General features: G+C 42.1%; 1 protein-coding gene across 2 annotated transcripts in view; it reads left to right on the top strand.

The window, feature by feature from the left end:
- rnf144aa (ring finger protein 144aa) overlaps nt 1–17963 on the top strand; it is a 51369-nt gene extending 33406 nt beyond the window's left edge. The window contains exons 1-8 of one of the 2 annotated variants that reach the window (XM_078175074.1): nt 3352–3470; nt 3572–3722; nt 6775–6879; nt 7900–7960; nt 9747–9963; nt 12691–12838; nt 13156–13245; nt 16635–17963. In XM_078175074.1, coding sequence (XP_078031200.1) covers nt 3424–3470; nt 3572–3722; nt 6775–6879; nt 7900–7960; nt 9747–9963; nt 12691–12838; nt 13156–13245; nt 16635–16766 — 951 coding nt within the window. In that variant the 5' untranslated portion in view covers nt 3352–3423 and the 3' untranslated portion in view covers nt 16767–17963. Of the gene's footprint in view, nt 1–3351; nt 3471–3571; nt 3723–6774; nt 6880–7899; nt 7961–9746; nt 9964–12690; nt 12839–13155; nt 13246–16634 lie in introns of those variants that run through there. The other variant, XM_033642566.2, reaches the window with a different exon arrangement.
- The last annotated feature ends 1682 nt before the right edge of the window (nt 17964–19645 follow it).

Genomic DNA, 19645 nt, shown 5'->3' with positions numbered 1-19645 from the left:
TTAAAGATATTCTAAATAAAACAGTGTGCCTATGGTTGGGGGAGTTAATCAGTGGACTCTATTTATTAGTGTCCTTGATTGTGCCAAGATGCATGTTAAAGTAGGGAAAAGAAGATGCCATCTGGCTTCTGAAACCTTCACTTAGCACGTATCCGATAACTGTCTCAATGATGAATAAGGACAAAAAAAATCTTCCGACACCTACGTGTCTTCTCCTTCTGTCTCTGCTTGTAGTTTGTCAAACCTGCAGTGGAGTGGAGTGATGTGCTTCGCCTGCAGTATCCAATCACTCACAGATTTCCAATGAGTGTCTGTCTATTAATAGACTCCCACATAGGATGCACTCGTGTATCCTCACTGAAGTCTCCACTGGGAATCTTCCTCTCTCCTCTCTCCTTGAGCAGCAGTGAGAACAGTGAGATGTCCTTACTGATGGCAGACCCAGTGTTTTTCTATGTTATATGAGGACAAAGAAACAACAACATTTGAAATAAAAGAACAACATGTTTTTCTTGAAACCCTATCCATGGACCAAGGTACTCTCTATAAACTGTAGGCAATCTGTAGGCAAAAGGACAAGATGTTGTTATCGGAAGGATTCTGGTTCCCATTTGTATTTCGAGTGGTATTGACCAGTAACATCTGAGTAGAAGGTGAATAGTCTGTGTACAGTGGCAGAACGTTCTTCCTTCATATGCACTTATCTGTTTATAGATTCATTCATTTTCCGTAACCACTTATCCTGTAAGGGGTGGCCAAGGGGCGAGAGCCTATCCCAGCTGACATTGGGCAAGAGGTGGTGTAGACCCTGGACTGGTCGCCAGATTATCACAGGGCTGAAACATAGAGACAGACAACCATTCATGCTCACATTCACACCAATTTAGAGTCACCCTAACCTGCCTGTCCTTGGACTTTGGGAGGAAACCGCAACACCTGGAAAAAATCCACACTGCATGATACTCCACACAGAAGGGCTCCCCCACCCTTGAGTTCGAACCCCCCACCCCAGGTTCAAACTAGGAATCCTCTTGCCATGAGGCGTCAGTGCTAACCACTGCATCACCGTGTTGCCTCTGTTTATAGAGAGCATGGAAGATGACGTCTTGGCTTGGATATCTGCTTGCTACATCAGATCTCCTGTAACGTTAGCCATATCCCCCAAAGGCTTATCGTCATCAGGTCGATGACCCATGGGTCCTGAGATTTGCACCAAAGGTTTCAGCCCATCACACAACTCCCTTGATTTGCCTATAGACTATATAGAAATGAGGAAAGTAACCACCATGATGTCACCCACTGGTTTGTGGATCATCTTTTTGAAGCCTCAAGTTTGGCATTTTGGCCGTTGCCATATTGGATTTTTGGAGCCAGAAGTGACCATATTTGGATGAGAAGGTGGACCTGATTCAGACATTGGTAATGCCTGGCAGACAGCCTGTGAAAGCAGCCACACGCTTAATTATGTGTAACCTTAAGTCTTAATATAATTGGCTAACAGTCTGGGGGTCATCCTGGACAGTACAGTGCCCTTTGAGGCCCACATCAATAATGTTGCTCAGTCTGTATACTTTCATCTACGAAATATTAATCGTCTTCGATGGTCACTTACACCTCAGAGAGCTGCAATCCTCGTTCATTCTTTGGTTACATCTCGTATTGATTATTGCAGTTCTTTGGTCTCCCTCTCAAGTGTCCTTATAAACTCCAGTTGGTCCAGAATTCAGCTGCTGGTATCATTACCAGAACCCTCTCCATAGATCATATCACTCCTGTTTTCCAGCAACTGCACCGGCTTCCTGTTAAATATCCCATCAATTTCAAGATTCTGCTTCTCACCTTTAAGGCCGTTCATAATCGAGCCCTTTCCTACCTGTCTGAACTCCTTCATATCTACACACCCTCCCATATTCTTAGATCCTTTTCAGCAATCCAGCTCACATCACCATCTACCATGGGCTCTAGAGCCTTCAGCCGTTCTGGAACTCTCTCCCCAACGACATTCCCAATATTGACTCCCTTTCCACACCTCCCACACACCTTTTCAAGGTGCCATATTTGGTCTTTTATACTTAATATTAATAATTCCAATTTTTTTTTGGCTAGTCATTTCATTAATTTTCATTGTTATGTTTTGGAATTGTTTGATTGTATGATCTATGGATACATTGCTGCTTGTTTTTTTTTTTAACTGCGTTTTGTGTAAGGTGTCCTTGAGTCCTATGCCAGGTGCCTATAAAGACATTGTTTCGTTATTATTAATTAAAAAGGGTGAGTTACGTAAAAATCACCCACGTACAGTTGTCACGATAGGAGATATTAGCTATAGAGACCAAAACCGTTTTTTGTACCAGGCTGTACACCTGTTTATTTCTGCTGTAAACATGGGGGGGTCTATGTGGCCCAAGTGGCCATTCAAGGAACTGCAGTTTTTGGCACTATGATGCTGATTTAATTTCTCAGCCCCAGAGGTTGCCTCATTATCACAACAGCTTGGTCTCTGTCTCATATTAATGTATCACTCCTGCACGTATCATCTGTGGATTGCCTTCACCTGGCACCTTAATGAAGGTGATCCCTGGTGGGTGCATTTTCCTCCTCCTTAAATGTTGTTAAAAACGCTGGTGTGAAGAGATACCATGTCTCTGCTAAACCAGAACACACTGTCTCTTCTTCTCTCCACTCCCCTCTCTGGGTGACACAAGTACACAGCACAAGAGTCCATGGAGCGATCATGTGAACTCTCCAGCCCCTCTCTTCCCACTCGCTGTCCTCTTCTTGTACGTCTGTGAATGGGCAGCTGCACATGGAGGCAGACTGTACTGTGACCAGTGAAAGCAAACTGCAATCTCTCTCTGCCATGCCTCCTCTCCCTCCTATCTGTTGCCCCCTCCGCCTCCGAAATCCTCCTTCAGCTGGTTGCTAAGCAGCACGGGGAGAGCTTGACGGTGTTGACGTTGTGTGCGTGGTGCCACTTCCTGTAAACAGCCAAGTGGGTGTTCTTCGCTCTCGGCAGTAGAGGGAAAGGAGAGAGTGAGACGAGACGGCCTAAAATAACCCTTTCTGACTCTCACAAAGAGACACGATGACGTGCAGTGAAGAGGGAAAAAAAGTGTTACTTCATCTCGAGTGAAAATTTCACAAGAAGCTGAGATAACTGATAGCTACAGGAGTTTCAGGTGCTTTGGTCTTTTTTATTTGCCAGAAAGTATGAGGCCTGGAATAAAAATGAACATCTGACAATACAGCAGGCCTGTGTGTGCGCGTGCATGTGTGTGTGTGCACCCTCACTGGACACAACTCACAATGCATTTTCAGTCTGCCTGCATACGGTCATGCTGATTGTGTCACAACAAATATAGCCCAGCTTGGACTCTGGATTTATTATGTAGACAGACTGACACAAAAAAAGAACGGAGCCACATGTATTTGCACTTTAAGGATTTTCTTTGTCATCAGCAGGATCATGAGTATTACCCGTTCCACTTTGTTCGGTTTATTTCAGGACGCATTTGGCTTCATTAACATGTAGCTATCTGTCTCACATCCCTCTCTCTGCATTGTGTTTCAGCTCTGTGGCGGTGAAGATGACCACAGCACGGTACCGTCCCACCTGGGAGCTGGCCGTGGACCCCCTGGTCTCGTGTAAGCTGTGCCTTGGAGAGTTCCCCCTGGAGCAGATGACCACCATCACACAGTGCCAATGTGTCTTCTGTACACTGGTGAGCAAGACGCAGAGGCTTCCTGCAGCTGTCAACAGATTCACAAATCAAATTTATACAGTGTCAAATATTTTTTATGGAGCAATATTCAAAGCTGATACAAAGAAAAAATGTTAGGCTTCACTAACTTCAAAGAGCACAAGTCGCCTGTGACTGTTTAACGCTGTGCAAGCATTTTTCAGAAGTAAATGTTTAAACTTAATAGAAGCCACACAGGATTTTCTCTGCATTAAATCAGTAATGACCTCGGTATCTATTACCACACTTCCCTCCCCGTGAAACCATGGTCCTGTGTGAAAAGGCTGGGACAGAGGAATAATAATACCCACTGGCTGTCATATCTTAGCCAATCTAGTCCAGAGAGGAGGAAACAATGTCCAAGAATGACCACTAAAAATAGAAGCTACTTCCTAGAACACAGTCTGGGCGGCGGCAGTCATTACCAAAGTTGAGTTAGGACAGTTTATTCCGCTGTGGTCAACCACAAAGTAAACACAGGCACTGCCTGATATCTCACTTAAGCCATTTTGATACTGATATTTCTACATTGTTCTAATGGAAAACAAAATACACAGTGTAGTGAAATAAGACATTGAATAGAAGATGAGGTCATGTATGTCTTTTAAAAAGAAATTATGTTAAATCTCACTCACTTTTTCAGCTTTGTAACAATAAGTTGTTTTTATGAATGTAAATTTGCAACTGGAAATGTCTTACTGGCTTCCCAAAAAAAGCTAATAGAAGTTATATACTTCAAATTTAGGTTTTCTGTGAGGCAGCATTTATTATTTTCTGGGAGGCTGCAGAACAACTTCACTTCACTTTATATATGTTGGCAAATTGTTTATTTTAAATTCCACCAGACAGACAGCAACATAAGCATTCATTTGGGGTCATGTTTCCTGACACCTTGCAAATGTAAGCCTTTTTGTGTGTGTGTGTGTGTGTGTGTGTGTGTGTGTGTGTGTGTATTTTACTCTTTATTGGCCTTAACCCTCCGGAGACGCGCTGGTGCGTCCAAATCACATGACCAATTTAAGTTGACGTATCAGCAAGACGCAGCCTCGCTGAGTCTCCGTTTGTGTCAAAAGTGCAAACTTCAAAATATGTACCAGTTTTAAATTGTGTTGATAGGCCAAGTAAAACCAGGTTTATGATAAATAATTTACACCAAGCTTTTTCCTGAATATTGTCATCACATTTGGTGCTTGCAAGCAAAAAAAAAAACCCATGACACCCCCCTTTCCTAGTGGTGGTGTTTTTTGTGTGATTTTAGGTCCAATGTGTTAATACAGTATGTCTAAATGAAAAAGTAACTGTAAAGTCACACAGGTGAGGTTGTGCTGAAAGAAAATGACACCAAACAAGGCAAGGTAAACAGTTTTTAAGATGAAATTTAAAGGTACAATCAAAAGTAGTCAAACACGGTCACTTATAGCCTTGACCACAAAGGGTTAAAATTAAACCTGAATTGTATGCATACATCAGATGTTCATGTTTGTCACAGATCCCATAGTGGGCGTTTTAGAGGCACGTATAGAAAGCAGGAAAAAAAAAAAAAAAACCTAAATAAAACTAGAGTTACGTATGTAACTACAGTTCTATGAATCCTGGATGATTGCCAGAGCGTTCAGTCACTCAGAATCCTTGTGGCCTTGCCAGAAGATTCAATTCAATCAATCAATCAATCAATCAGTTTTATTTATAAGCCCAATATCACAAATCACAATTTGCCTCACAGGGCTTTACAGCATACGATTATCCCTCTGTCCTTTGGACCCTCACAGTGGATAAGGAAAAACTCCCCAAAAAAACCCTTTAACGGGGGAAAAAAAAGGGTAGAAACTGCAGGAATAGATCTTCTGAAGATATAGCCTGGCCGGGGTCATCAGGGGGTCACAGGTGACTTTGTTGGTAATGCTACTAGGCTTGTGCCGATTTCCGGTTTAACCGGTTCGGTCCGGTTTAAGAGCTCCATCCGGTTTAATTCACGTCAACCAGATAAACCGGAGGAGAGAGAACAAAAAAAAAAGAGCTTTTCACATCGGTGGCGTGTCAAGGGACTATATTCAACTTATCTTGCATTGTAACATGCATTATGACAACTTAATAAGGTTTAGGAGCCTACAAGTCTTTTGTTTAGTTTGTCTCAGAGGCTTCAGAGGGACTCCGCAGCTTTGCTCTGCTGTCTGCTGCTGCTGCGAGAGATCAAATTTTATTGGGGGCGGGGAAAAGTGCGAGGGAGTCAGCAGTCATTCAGTTTGTTGCCCTAGTAACCCGTTTCCACTGAAGAAGTTCCTGGTACTATTTGGGGGGCTGGAAATACTACAGGAACGTCCTCTCGCTCGGCCCTCTCAACCGCCGTGTCTCCACTGAGAGAGCGGAGTCGGAGGAAGGTTCCTTGGTGTCCTTCTGCATCTTCTTCTTCTTGTGTAACCTTGTGTGTATTGGCGGTTAATACAGCATTACCGCCACCTAGTGGATTGGAAGCGCATTACACATATAATGGGCTTTTATTGGGAAAAATAGCTCAAATGCGACCCCCAGTGGTAAAATTAGGTATATAATTCGATATATCGGTTCGGTTAGATATTTGGCTTTAAATCAAACTGGTTGGAAAATTTTCAAACCGGCACAACCCTAAATGTCTTGCGAGACCAAGACATTTAGTGCTTATGCACTGCCTCTGGCGGTCAGGAAGGATGAAATAGAAACCAAACATAACAAGGGAAAACTATGAACAGTGATTTATTAAAATTCAAATCAGGGTACATCTAATATTTACTTCTCTTTTTGCTCTGTTTTGGTCTCCTCCAACTGCTCCTGAGGGAACTATCTGGCTCTTTAAGTGCTAAATGCGCCATTTTCTCCACCAGCTATCTAGCTCTGTCTGAGGCGACAGACACATAGTGATAAAGAGAGACTCTCAGGCCAGTGTGTGTTTACCAAGCAGTGTGTGTGTTTTGTTTTGTTTTGTTTTTTTCCATTTGACTTGACTGACTGGATATTGAACTCTGTCAATGTTGTATTTGTCTGTGTTTTTTTCCTTCAGTGCCTGAAGCAGTATGTGGAACTCCTGATTAAAGAAGGCCTTGAAACTGCAATTAGCTGTCCAGACTCTGCCTGTCCCAAAAGAGGACACTTGCAGGAAAATGAGGTATTGACAAAAAGGAGAAGTCAGATTTTTGCTATGTCGTTAGATTGACTTGTCTTGTAGGGTGTGAGTGGTTGTCGATATCAGAACAATCCCCATGTTTGACAATGCCCAACAGATGTGACTTGATCACTGCAGCAATTTTTTATTTCCACAAAGTGGATCTGCAGAATTTTTCATGGACCTTGAACAACAAGCTGCAGTACTGAATTGCAAATGTAATACGTGCAATAATTGGAAATGCACGTGCTTTGAATGACAAAAACAATAGTGGCATTATCTCTGCAGGTCAAAATTTTCCATGTCACGATCTTCCTATCACGCTGCTTTTTCCTCCCACGCAGAAAAGTACAAATTGGTAAAACTAACATTTAGTTTAACAGCTAGTTTAGCACCTCGACGCCCCCTCAAAGCTCTTGATTCACTCAAGATGACCACTGTGCTCCACCTGCCACTGTGTTTATTCCATTCTAATGAGCAGCTGAGGTCAATGTGAGGGCAGAGCGTTCCTTATCCTCCAGGCAGTTTGCTTGATGGACTCGACGATTCTCTCACTTGGTCTCGGAGGCCCCCGTAGGCACAGCATGCTCCAGCACACCACGGCCTTATGTTTCTAATCAATCAGTGTCACCGGCCCTTAATGGAACCCCAGCTACTCCTGCCACTCAAGCAAAGCATGCCTCATCCCCGTCAGCTCTGACAGCAATGCCCTCACCTTGTAATTGACTGCTCTTTTACAAAGCCCGAATGCTCATTTCATTGCCCAATAAATGAGTGCATTTAACCTTGAGTGGGCCTGCATATGCACCTGGAATACATTTTGGGTTCTCATTTCCTTTTAAAGAACGGCATAAAAGGCCTCATTGGTAAGCAAGGTGCAAGTTGTGATCTTGTAGACATTTGAATTTGACATTGTTCTGGAAACACACTGAATGTATAATTGCTTTCTGCAGCTTCTGTCTATATATATGCACAATGACCTGCTTATTTCCCTCCCACTCCTCGTCTCCTCTCTCCCCGTAGATCGAGTGCATGGTGGCCACGGAGATGATGCAGAGATACAAGAAGCTTCAGTTTGAAAGGGGTGAGTCAACGCGAAAGCGGCTGTGGTACGTCAGCGTTATCTTAAGCGTTCCTCGGTGGGTGGTGTGTGGGCAACGGCTGTCAATCATGCACTTGCATGGACCCTCCTGTCCTCCAAGGGTAATACTGTATTTTAACGTGACACACAAAAGGATGACGGCAAATCCTGTCTTGCAAGTGTAGCCGAACTGCTGCTCACTCTGTCTGGAGTCAGTCATTCACGCCCCGTGGACGTTTTTGTACTCGAATCACGCCACAGGGAAAGCTAATAGACAGACTTAAACAATGCTCATTTACTTAGTGGATTCTTATCGTCCCCATGTCGGCGCCAAAAAGCAGTCCACTGCTCCGGAATTAAGTTTTTAAATTTTTCCCTCTGACACTAAAAATTAGGGATTCAACGCCATTCACGGACCACAAATAATCATGCAGACAAGGCATATTCTGATGACAGGTACTCAGGCCTAACATTTGTCAGATTTGTACTGTAGTATTCTGACTCAACCCTGTCATCCTCATCAAAGCGTAACACCAGCTCCCATCAAATATACATGAAAGGGAAAGCCTCCCAGACTTTGTTTAAAGAAATTCTAATTGGATTGGTTCGGCTCTAGACTCGTAAACTGTCTGACTGACTCTGATGGGGGCAGGTCTCTTAGCATAGCAAGATATTTTAGTTAAATCCTTTTATCTCTGCTTCAGTGTGCAGCTATGTATTCAGTGTCTGCGGTTTACACTGTTTGTAGAATAAATGTTAACCAGCTGGTAAAAGGTTTGGATATCAGTGCTGGAAAGATAATGGCGGGTCTGTGTCCCTCCATGCTGTCAATGTAGACGTGCTAATCAGCGATATTAGAGTTCCCTAGCTACTGGAAAAAAAGCTTAGCTGTGGTATCACTCTTTGATTGAACTCGCCCTGCAGGTTCACCACCTACACAAAGGCACAAATTGTACACAGAACACGCTGATCTCACTTACGCATGTGAATGCAAGAACACAAAACATACATAGGAGCACAGAGGGGGGTCCTGTAAATGAACACAAATCCTCAAAAAAAAAAGCCTCAGAAATAGCTGTTGATGGTGCCTGGATAAGGGCAGTCAGCCGTCTCATCAATGTCCCAATCCAGTCAGGCAGAACAGTTGCTGTAACCGTTCCATATTTCTCAGGCTGAGCCAAGAGTGCATGTGGAATGTGTGCTCGGAGTTCTTGGCAGAGAGGCAAGGGGAAGGAAGGAGAGGATACAAGGGCAAGTGCATCACGCTACGAACTCAGAACAGAACTAGCAAAACATACAACAAAATGGGCTCTTTCACACATATTCAAAAGAGTTGGGAGAAGTCGTGCAGCAAAACAAAAATGAACGATTGTATAAGAGCAATTTCTCAACATAAGCAGGAACCAAAATGAAGCTTGAAAATTGTGTATTACATTAAATATGTATGAGGAGGAAGCCTTTTACCAGATGCCAAGGTCACCTTCACGTCATGTTAGTAAGTCATACCTTCCTTAAAATTCACCCAAATCCCAGAGAGATATATTTTCTCATATCTCGTATCTTTTCTTGTATCTAGCCACGCACATATGCACTGAGATTCGATGTCTCTTCAACATCAGCTACCACCACAACAGTAGAGCTGTGCTGCTATAAGCATAATCTGAAATATTTGAACTTGACAACTACCTTAAACCAAAAAAAAGTCTCAATAAAAACAATTACTTTGTGATGTTGGTTACCCTTAAGAGAGCTGCTGTCCATGACGCTGGCACTTCTTTTGTTCCATTAGAGGTGCTGCTGGACCCATGCCGGACGTGGTGCCCTTCCTCGACCTGCCAGGCCGTGTGCCAACTAAAGGAAGCAGATTCTCCTGCGCTGCCCCAGCTGGTCCAGTGCGCCGTCTGTGCCCTCGAGTTCTGCTCGGCCTGCAAGGCCAACTGGCACCCCGGACAGGCCTGCCAGGAGAACAACCTGCCTATTACCTCCTTCTTACCAGGAGAAAACAGGTACTGCGTTTTTTATGTGTTCATCCGTTTACGACTAAGAGTTGTGTTGAATTTGAGATACTTGTTTTCCCAATTTCTCTCTCATCTATGTTATTTATCAGATGAGTTATTAGAATATTTCTGTGTAAGGTGTGTACTCTGTCCTCCACATACCTTATACTCTGGTTAACACTTCGTACATGCTTCTCCCCAGGTCATTAAGGCTCTCAAAATTAATAGATTAGTCAATTTGGAAAATGATTCTGCATGTATTTTTACAATTGACTAAACTAAATGCCAAAAATTATATAGTTATAACTTCTCCAATGTGAATACTTGCTGGTATTCTTACTGTTTTATAATATTGAACAAAATGTATTTGGGTTTTGGACTTTGACTATTTATGGGTCATAATCAAGAACACAATTATTAGATAAATCATTGAGAAAATCCTTGACAGATTGATCAGCAAAGAAAAGAATTGTGAGTTGCAGCCCTATTACTAAAGGGACAGTGCATCCCAAAATCAAAAATACATATTTTTCCTCTTACCTATAGTGCTATTCATCAATCTAGATTGTTTTGGTGCGAGTTGCTGAGTGTTGAAGATATCAGCAGTAGAGAATATAATGGAACTAGATGGCACTCAGCTTGTGGTGCTCAAAGTGCCCAAAAAATACATTTGAAAAACTCAACAGCAATGTCTCTTTCCAGAAATCCTGACCCGGTTACTCAAGATAATCCACAGACCTTGTTGTGAGCAGTTTCATGTAGGAACTATTTTCTCTTTACTGAACTACACCCACCAACTGTATCAATGCGCAGAAGGTAGCATGCATCTACTGCTAGCTCACCTAGCACCACTGAGCTAGCTAAAGTTACAGCTCAGCCACAGAAGACGCCATTAATGTTACATCTCATGCTGTCAAAAGCACCACGTCCATGAGTAGACGCACATTGCAAATGTATTTTTTTTTTTTGGCATTTTGAGCACCCCAAGCACAGTGCCATGGAGTTTTATTATACTGGAGAGAAGGCAGACATCTTTTGGCTGATATCTCCAACACTCGGCAACTCACACCAAAACATTTTAGACTGATAAATAATAGGGGTGAGTCGCCAGAGGATCCACGATACGATATTATCATGATACTTTAGTCACGATACAATAGTATTGCGATATATGGCGATTTATTACCTTTTTTCAATTGTAAGTTAGGAACACTTTGTCAGCATCTGTTTTATCTAGTAAGATTAAGTTTTCATTCTTTATATCTCATTTCACTCATTGTATTTGCAGCAAAATGTATGTGGTGGACTGAAAAAGCAATTGATTTTTTTAATATTCAATTAGGTATATTATAAAAAAAATCGATACTCTGCACTGTGTGACGATATGGTATTGTTGCACAAAAGTATCGCGATACTTTGCTGTATTGATGTTTTTCCCATAACCCATATAAATAGCTCTACAGGTCAGATGGAAAACATATTTTTGTACACACACATTTTTCTGTCATGTAGGTATAAATTAATGTGCATATCTGATTATTATCTGTCTTAAAATCAGTTTACTTTTAACTGATACAAAAATATGAATTAAAGTTTTAACAACAAAGATCAAAAATGTTTACTTAAGTCATCCATCTATTTAAAGTTTTATTACATCATTGGTTAAAAGTAGCAGTATCTATTCTGGTAATGATTTGTTTACATCAGTTGAATGTTTTTACTTCCTCTTCAGAAAGATATTAATTCATCTCGTTTTGGCATCTGTAACCGAATCAGCTGCTATAAAGTCACTGCAGATGCAATCCCTAGAAGTGATATTCATTTTCTTAGAAGTGGAGTAGCGATCCATACATCATGTTCAGTTCACCTGAGTGGAGCTCTGACTTGTCAATACACAGCAGGATTCATTCAGCGCGTCCTTAAATACAGACTGACAGCTTGCCTGGCTGGCTGTTTTGCAGCCACTGCTCAGTTGAGCATCAGCCAGGGCTCCAGCCCAAATGAATAGGCAGATATAAAACAACCAGCTGAAACTAAACTGCAGTAAAGCAGTCTGGGATGGACTTATTACTCCTTTTTAATGATACAGGAGCTGCCTGTGAGGTTAGCAGAGGGCCGCCGGGGGACATGTGCGGCTGACCCGTTTCTTTGCGATATCCTCTTACTCTGGAAACGTCATTAGCTTTGCAGAGCTTTTCTCTATCTGCACAGGTTCAGGACCAAGCTCAAAGGCCACAGTGGAGGGAGAGAGGATTAGCAGGTCTACTCTTATAGTTGTAAAGAGCCTCAGCATTTGAACTACACTTGTCTCTAAAAGCTGGATTCGTCTTCACAAAAAATGACTGTGCCCTCCGCTAGAAATGTTACCTGTCGCAGGACAGTGTTCAGAATGACAGCTACCTGCTCGCCTCCAGATTTCAGGTGTCAGCATTTTACTGACACCGGAGAAATAGACAGAGACAAACTGACACCAACAGGATGGAAGAATAAGAGTGTCGGGAGGGAGTTCAATGCCATTTAGCGACTGGTGGTTTTTAGAAGAGTTGTCAGCGCCTGAGCTAAAGCCATTCGCGGCTTCACACAATCCTGTTACTCCACAGATTGTAAATATTGATCGCTGCATTAAAGCAATCTCATCCACAGCACTTGTTGTAAAGTGAATGTTGGGTGATTTGGGATGTTGTGTCGTGTTTGGAATGAAAATCACAGCGGGCCTCGTGTCTCTCTTCCTCGCAGCTCTTTCTATAAGAATGAAGAGGACGACGCACCGATCAAGCGCTGTCCTAAGTGTAAAGTTTACATCGAGAGGGACGAGGGCTGTGCACAGATGATGTGCAAGAACTGCAAACACGCCTTCTGCTGGTACTGTCTGGAGTCCCTGGATGTGAGTGGATGCATTTTTTTTCTAACTTTTGTTTCGTATTGCTTTTTGATAATCCTGGATGCAGATATCATTTGTCTCCTCGTGACAGCAACTGTAGCTTAACCTTGATAAGAAAGGATTTTTTTGCTTTTTCCTCCTATAAATCGAGCTTGGATAAGGGTGACTTATGAGCCGCAGTGCCTTATGTAATCTTAATTGTGGACCGGACCACACAGGTCATTTAGAAAGCAATTTTCTCAGAACAGCTGACAGCGTCTTTCAGGCTGCTAATGGTCAATCTTATCTGTGCTGTGTGCATGTGTGTGTTTGCGCGACAGGACGACTTTCTCCTGATCCACTATGACAAAGGGCCCTGTCGGAACAAACTGGGACACTCCAGGGCGTCCGTTATCTGGCACAGAACACAGGTGAGAAACCCATCTGCCAAAACCAGAACAACCCCCCCCCCCCCCCCCCCCCCCGTCTCACACTCACTCAGGGCTCCCCTCCTTAAACCACACTGCAGCATGTTGCCATACACGTGCTCCCTGCTTTGCCTCTTTCTGGCTCGCACACTCCCATTCAATGATGGACTCGCATTATCTTGACGGCACAATAGGAAAAGGACAGCTTGGTCCGCGTGCGGTGACAAGTGGCTGATGGTCAGCGTCCTGCTGTTTTCAACTAAGCCTATTATGTTCACCTTTTACTTTAGAAAAAAATGTTTACGTAACCCAAGGTCTTCTTTACAGATAGGTTAGCAAATGTAATGACAGCTTACATATAAAGGATTGGAAATGACATAATTTCCCACATGTGAAATTGTGAATTACACATGACCAGGATTAGATATGACATGTGTTCCAGTCTTCCACCGAGGGCCACTCTGTTGTTCAGTCCCCAAATTTCTCCTCAGTATCTCTCCTTAGCCAAATAATGTATTCATGGGGTGGCACGTCCCTTTGTCCAACATACTTGTTATTTTGTCAACATTAGCATACACACTGGCATCTGTTGCCCAGTGGGGCAGACTGAGTCATATGATTACAGTTCAGCTGGTGGAAGGCAGCTATAGCTTCAGTGCTCTCTGTGTCTCTCTCTTGCTCTCCTCATTTCACCCCCCCTCCTTGCTCTTTCACATCTAAAAAGCCTCCCTCACAAATACAACATGTACCAGGGCAAACCTATCTTGCAAAAAAAAAAAAGAAGAAGAAAGAAATCTCTCCCTATCTGCTTCTGACATCCATGTCTACCATCAGATAAGGGATGGTCATGTCCTAAACATGTAAGCATCATGTGGGGCTGTTAATCAGAGCACACTGTGCTCTCCTGTACAACACGGCCTGTATCCAGGCTGTAAGACGTACCGTTAGTAATTTGTTCTTGAATAACTGGCAGAAACCTGTTTGCAAGCGGTACCCCAGAAAGGTGTCTGTTTGCCCTCACAATGGGAGGAAAAGCACTGCGCTATTATAAGTCACTGTTGCATGTGACTGCGTGTTATGTATTCCATTTTGAGGCTCTGGACTTGTTGGTGTTTGGCTCCCCCATGTGGTCAATATAAATACTTGATTTGCTCGTAACAGTGAAGAGTTCTGCTTCGATAATGTTGGATTGCTCAGAATATTTTTTAAATCCATGATTAGTTAGGATATGCAAATATTTGTTCAGAGCATTATGTGTTCACAACCCAAATTAGATATGCCCATTAACAGCTTTACTGGTGTTAATGCTTGAACAGAGAACCTGTAGAGCTTTACTAATGTCACAAGATTTTGGAGATCCCCAGCAAATTCTCACTGCACCACATTAACCATGGCATATTTCAACCTCCAACACCAAAATACATAGGTAAACTAGAGCACTCAGAGAGCGCAGACCTCCGCCAAGCAGCTCAGATTTCCCGCCCTTTTATTATTTTATCCACTTCGCTTCAACCGATCACCACCAAATCATCTGTTCCTTGTCCCATTATCAACCTTCCCTGAAAATTTCATCAAAATCCGTTCAGAACTCTGTAAGTTATTTTGCAGACAAACAGACCAACACCGGCGAAAACATAACCTCCTTGGCAGAGGTAATTAACTCAATGGCTGTCATGGCTGTTACAAGTTAAATGTCACAGTCAAGTTTGTTTGCCAGTCTTTGTCCTAACACTGAATCTAGAAAGTCAAAATGTCTTCCTCCCCTTGCATTGCACATTGCAACATTTTTCAGTGCCTGTAGTTTGTATTGGGTTTTTTTCAAAAATGTTGCTTCCATTGCACCAGATCAAGTGGGTTCGTCCAACACTTCCCATATCTTTGCCTGTGTTTTCTCTCAAAATGACAAAGAGGTACCTGTCCTTGTAACATAAATTAGTAGAATGTAAGTTACTGGTACCTGGAGAGAAAGTCAGTAGGAAGGGGAGCTTAATTAATTTGCTGTTAAGTTTTAAAAATAAATGCGCCTTTAATTGTTAAGTTGGGGGGAAAAGGCTTTGTGAAGCATTTTGAATCGACTGTGGTCAAAAGGTTTTGTTGATTTCAAGCATTGAGTGCCATCTGCAGGCCAGTTTGTGGTATTGCAGTTGTTAAAGGGATTCAGTGCAAGAGCTTGTGAAAGTCTTGTATCCATAATTACTGCACACATTACATTTTTGGGTTATTTTCATTACTTAAGTTATTGTGTTATTTATTAATGGGTACATTATTTATATGTAAGTAGTAATAGATTCAGCATTATAGGGTTACTGGTAAATTATTATTTCATTGTCATTTATAGCACTTTGTATATTGTTTCATTTGTATTTTCATGTGAGGTGTTTGAGTAGGGTCATTAGGTTTCCTTGGTTATGAGCTAATTGGTTCCTACCTGCCCTTGTTTTGTGGGGACAGGTATGACTGATACACCAGAGAGAGTGCCTCATGATTGACAGTGAAGAAAAGTTGCTGTACCCCTAAATTTGGGTGTATCAATACTGTCTTGTCGTGTTGGTGAAAATTAAATGAAGCAAATGTTGTAGCCTGCCTGGAAGAACTGGGGAACACCAATAATCTAGAAAAGAGGGTTACATTTGGTTCAGTATAACTTGCACAACATAAAGTTTTAAAAAATACTTAATACATTTTGGCCCAGTTCCGTCAAGTAGTCCACTTTAAAGCTACAGTTGATAACTTTTATGAAAATAACTTTTGGTTATATTTGTTGACCATAGCGCACTGAAGACAATCAATCAGAGCTGATGAGTCTCTAACGCAGCTGTCAATCATGTCAATCATTCTGTGAACTGTGGTCAAACTGTCAAACTAGCAGCACAGATTAATAATAAGTCAGGTTTCTGTTACTGCATTGCCTATTTCTCACCTCAGATGTTTCAGAAACATACTTTAGTGTACTGTTTAGCTGTTAAAAGAGAAATGATGCATGAAGTATCTCCCACATCGCTTACAGTTAAACAGTACACTAAAATATGTTTCTGTAAAGGTTTGAGGTGAGAAATAGGCACTGCAGTAACAGATTCTGGGTTCATATTCGATCAGTGCGGCCTGGACTGAAATGATTGACAGCTGCATTAGAGACTCCAGCTCTGATTGGATGTTTTTGTTCACTTGTGTTTAGGTCATTAGAAGCAATACGAGGAGGCAGAGCAATGTGATTTTTTTTCTCACAGATCATCTGTCTTATGGTACTGCTGTATGTGCTGCAAATATGACAAAAGGTTATTTTACAAAAGTTACCAACCGTCACTTTAAGTGTGCCCAACCACAGCATGTACCTGCTACTGTACGGAAAAGATTGTTGTACTTACATTTTTCTTCCTGATGTCTCCCTACAGGTCGTGGGGATATTTGCCGGCTTCGGCCTGCTCCTGCTGGTTGCCTCCCCCTTCCTCCTCCTGGCCACTCCCATCGTCCTCTGCTGCAAGTGCAAGTGCAGCAAGGGCGATGACGACCCATTGCCAACCTAAAGACACCATCAGAGCTGGAGCGCAGAGCCGCTTCATGGATGGGCCATGTTTTCTTTCCTTTTCACCCCTTTATGTTCTTCTCCTCCCACCAGCTTTGAGTGCTTCATTTGTTTTTGGGCTGAGCCTGCACCAGCCCTGGCCGCTTCGGGATCCATCGCTCTGCATGAGAGAGGCATGGTAGAAAAGGGACCCTACACCTTGGCCTGAAGAGAGGTGCGGGGTCGAAGGTCAGAGGAGGTCAGCGTTGTCTGAGGACCACTGTGTCCGTGCTTTAGACATTGTTGGTTTGGGCACGTGGAGGAAGTCTGGGCCACTTCAGGTGGTTCTTAGTAGTGGGTTACTGTGGTGTGGGTCACTACAAACAAAGGAAAAATCAAAGTTAAGAAATGCTTTTCTTCTTGTATGGACAACATAATGCAGGAGCCACCTTAGAGAGAACTTTACTTTATCGCTCTGTTTTGTCAGTTTGTCGTACGCAACAAAAGCTCCCCCCCCCCCCCAACCCACCACCACACTCGATGTAGCTCTACAGGTTCAGTCAGTAGCATTAGAGTTACACCACGCATGTTTGGTGTTCACTCGATTTGCACACGGGACATGATTCCTACGTCATGTTCGCGACTGAGGTAGAGACGGGAGGCTGTTGACACTCACAACTCAATGTACAGCACGTCCTCTTGATGATGTCAATGTTTTATAACCTGTTGCTTTTAATAGAACTGTGCTCAGAGTAGTGTCTATGTGTTGTACTTTTGGGTGTTTTCCAAACTGTAAGGTACACTTATTAAAGGGGATTGCCACTCAAATAAAAAAAATACACTTAGTTTCTTTGGTTAAAGTGACAAAGACTAGTTTTGTTCAGCTTCTGTTTTCTCTCCAAATTCATCCTCCAGTCATTGTACAACTTTGTGCGAGTGTTTCCGAAAGATCTCCACAATCTCAGATCCAGAAATGTCCCAAATTGAGTGGTGCTCCCCTTTAAGTTCAACATAAATTTCAAGTCTATGAGGACTTTGTATCTATGTGTTGTGGAGCCATTTTAATACAACACTAAAAGAGATGTCACTCCTGTAATTCTCAGTCCCCCCAGGTGGTGGTTTAGCCAAATAGAAATGAATAGCCTTAAATTGAGAATAGCCAAAATCAGGCATTTCCCCCCTGTGCATTACAAACGAGTTTAAAAGGTCCAAATAATCCCAGGGAAAGCATGTTTAACAGTATTTTAAAAGCATTACAGACAGTCAGTGAAGTCCCTTTATATCCAGATGATTCTATGATGTCATCCATATGCCACACTGTTAATAGCCATACTGTTAAAAAAACAAAAAAGGAAAAAAAAAACAGTCCTAATGTTTTGTGTAACCCAGGGTTTGTATTTCCTAAGCCTTTTTAAAGCAGGAGAGCTGCATCGTCATCACAAATGATCCAAACTCAGATCTCCGATTCTTAGAGGCTTAACAAATACCTGCCCCGAATTGCAAACTTGCATATGTTAGTGGTCCGAGTGTCGATGTTTTCTTCTGTTGGTAGTTAGACCTCCAACAACAAGCAGCTACTCCCTGCAGGGGCATCGGAAAAGCCTATGGAGTACGTTTAAAAAAAACGAATGTTCCGTTTTTTGGGCACATTAAATATGAAGCTGCTCTATACTATATCACTTTATCTATGCAAGTTTGTACATTACCATTCTTCTATCGATTTGTCAAACAACTGTACGTCATGAGTAGGTTTATATAGTGAAAGCTGCAGAATGTCACCATATATGTGCATATCATGGCTTTTATTTAATCAGGGAGTTATTTAGAAACTATCCATTTTATATTCATCTTCTACGTTGCTGTTACCTGTCTGTCTTTTAGCGATATTTGAAGTTAGAGAGCTTGAAAAGCAGGACAGAGTTTGGCCGTTTTTCACTTGCTAATGTCTTGATTTTGGGGGGTGGGGGGCGTTGATCGAAACAATGATTTCAGTTTGTTTGCTGGTGTTCTGTCGGATCATTTTTTGTGTCCATGCAGAGCCATTATAATGTTTTAAATAAGCCATTTACTACTGCTTACTTCCCCCTTCCTTCTGGTGTCATTTACCAGTGTTTATGTAGCATTTCATGACACGTGTGGCTACAGTTACCAAAAAAAAAAAAAAAAAAAGATGATCAGTAGTTAACAAAAGTAGCTAATCAAAGCTAAACAGTAGCCAATCTCCAATCCTCATATATTTAGCTCCGACATACAGTGCAGGAGTTCTAATTATTAGTAGCCTTAAATTTTCATTTCCTTACCTGTAGCCTGTGTTGCGTTCACTGACCTCACCTGCTTTACGAGCATAATTTGATATCAAAGCCAGGCCAATTTTCTACTTTTGAAGTTTGGTGCTTTCCCCCTCCAAAAAAAAAAATAGTTTAAATTCCCCAAGCTTTTGTTGTTTTTATGACAATCGTGCCAAGCAGATTTCCTGGAAGGGATAAGGAAACAGAGCTGTCTACTGTATGTGCATTTTGACCATGTATTTGTAATGTATTAACAGTTTTTACAGGGTGGAAGAAAAAAAAATATTTTAACGCTTCTTTGTGTCAACGCTGCACTGTATATGAGGTTTCATTGTTTTCCTTCTTAATATGATCTGTGATGTGCGTGGTATGGTGCCTGCTGTGTTTAAATGGAGGAGGTTAGCAGCTGAAATCAATGTCTACTCAACAGAAACTGCAAATGTACTTTTTAAAGGGGTTAAGGTCATCAGGGCTCTGATATCACCAGGGTAAAGACAAAGCTCAAATAGTGCAAAATATTCATTTAAACACAAAACTATCACCATCATCAATGTCAACAGGCACAAACTAACTAAAGTCAAACAAAATCATGGCCATCTCCATTGTTTTCTCC

The sequence above is a fragment of the Epinephelus lanceolatus genome, chromosome 15 (assembly GCF_041903045.1).
Source record: "Epinephelus lanceolatus isolate andai-2023 chromosome 15, ASM4190304v1, whole genome shotgun sequence".
In the NCBI taxonomy this organism is placed as follows: Eukaryota; Metazoa; Chordata; class Actinopteri; order Perciformes; family Serranidae; genus Epinephelus; species Epinephelus lanceolatus.
Note: the sequence above shows the minus strand (reverse complement) of the source record. Positions and strands in the feature narration are given on the sequence as shown.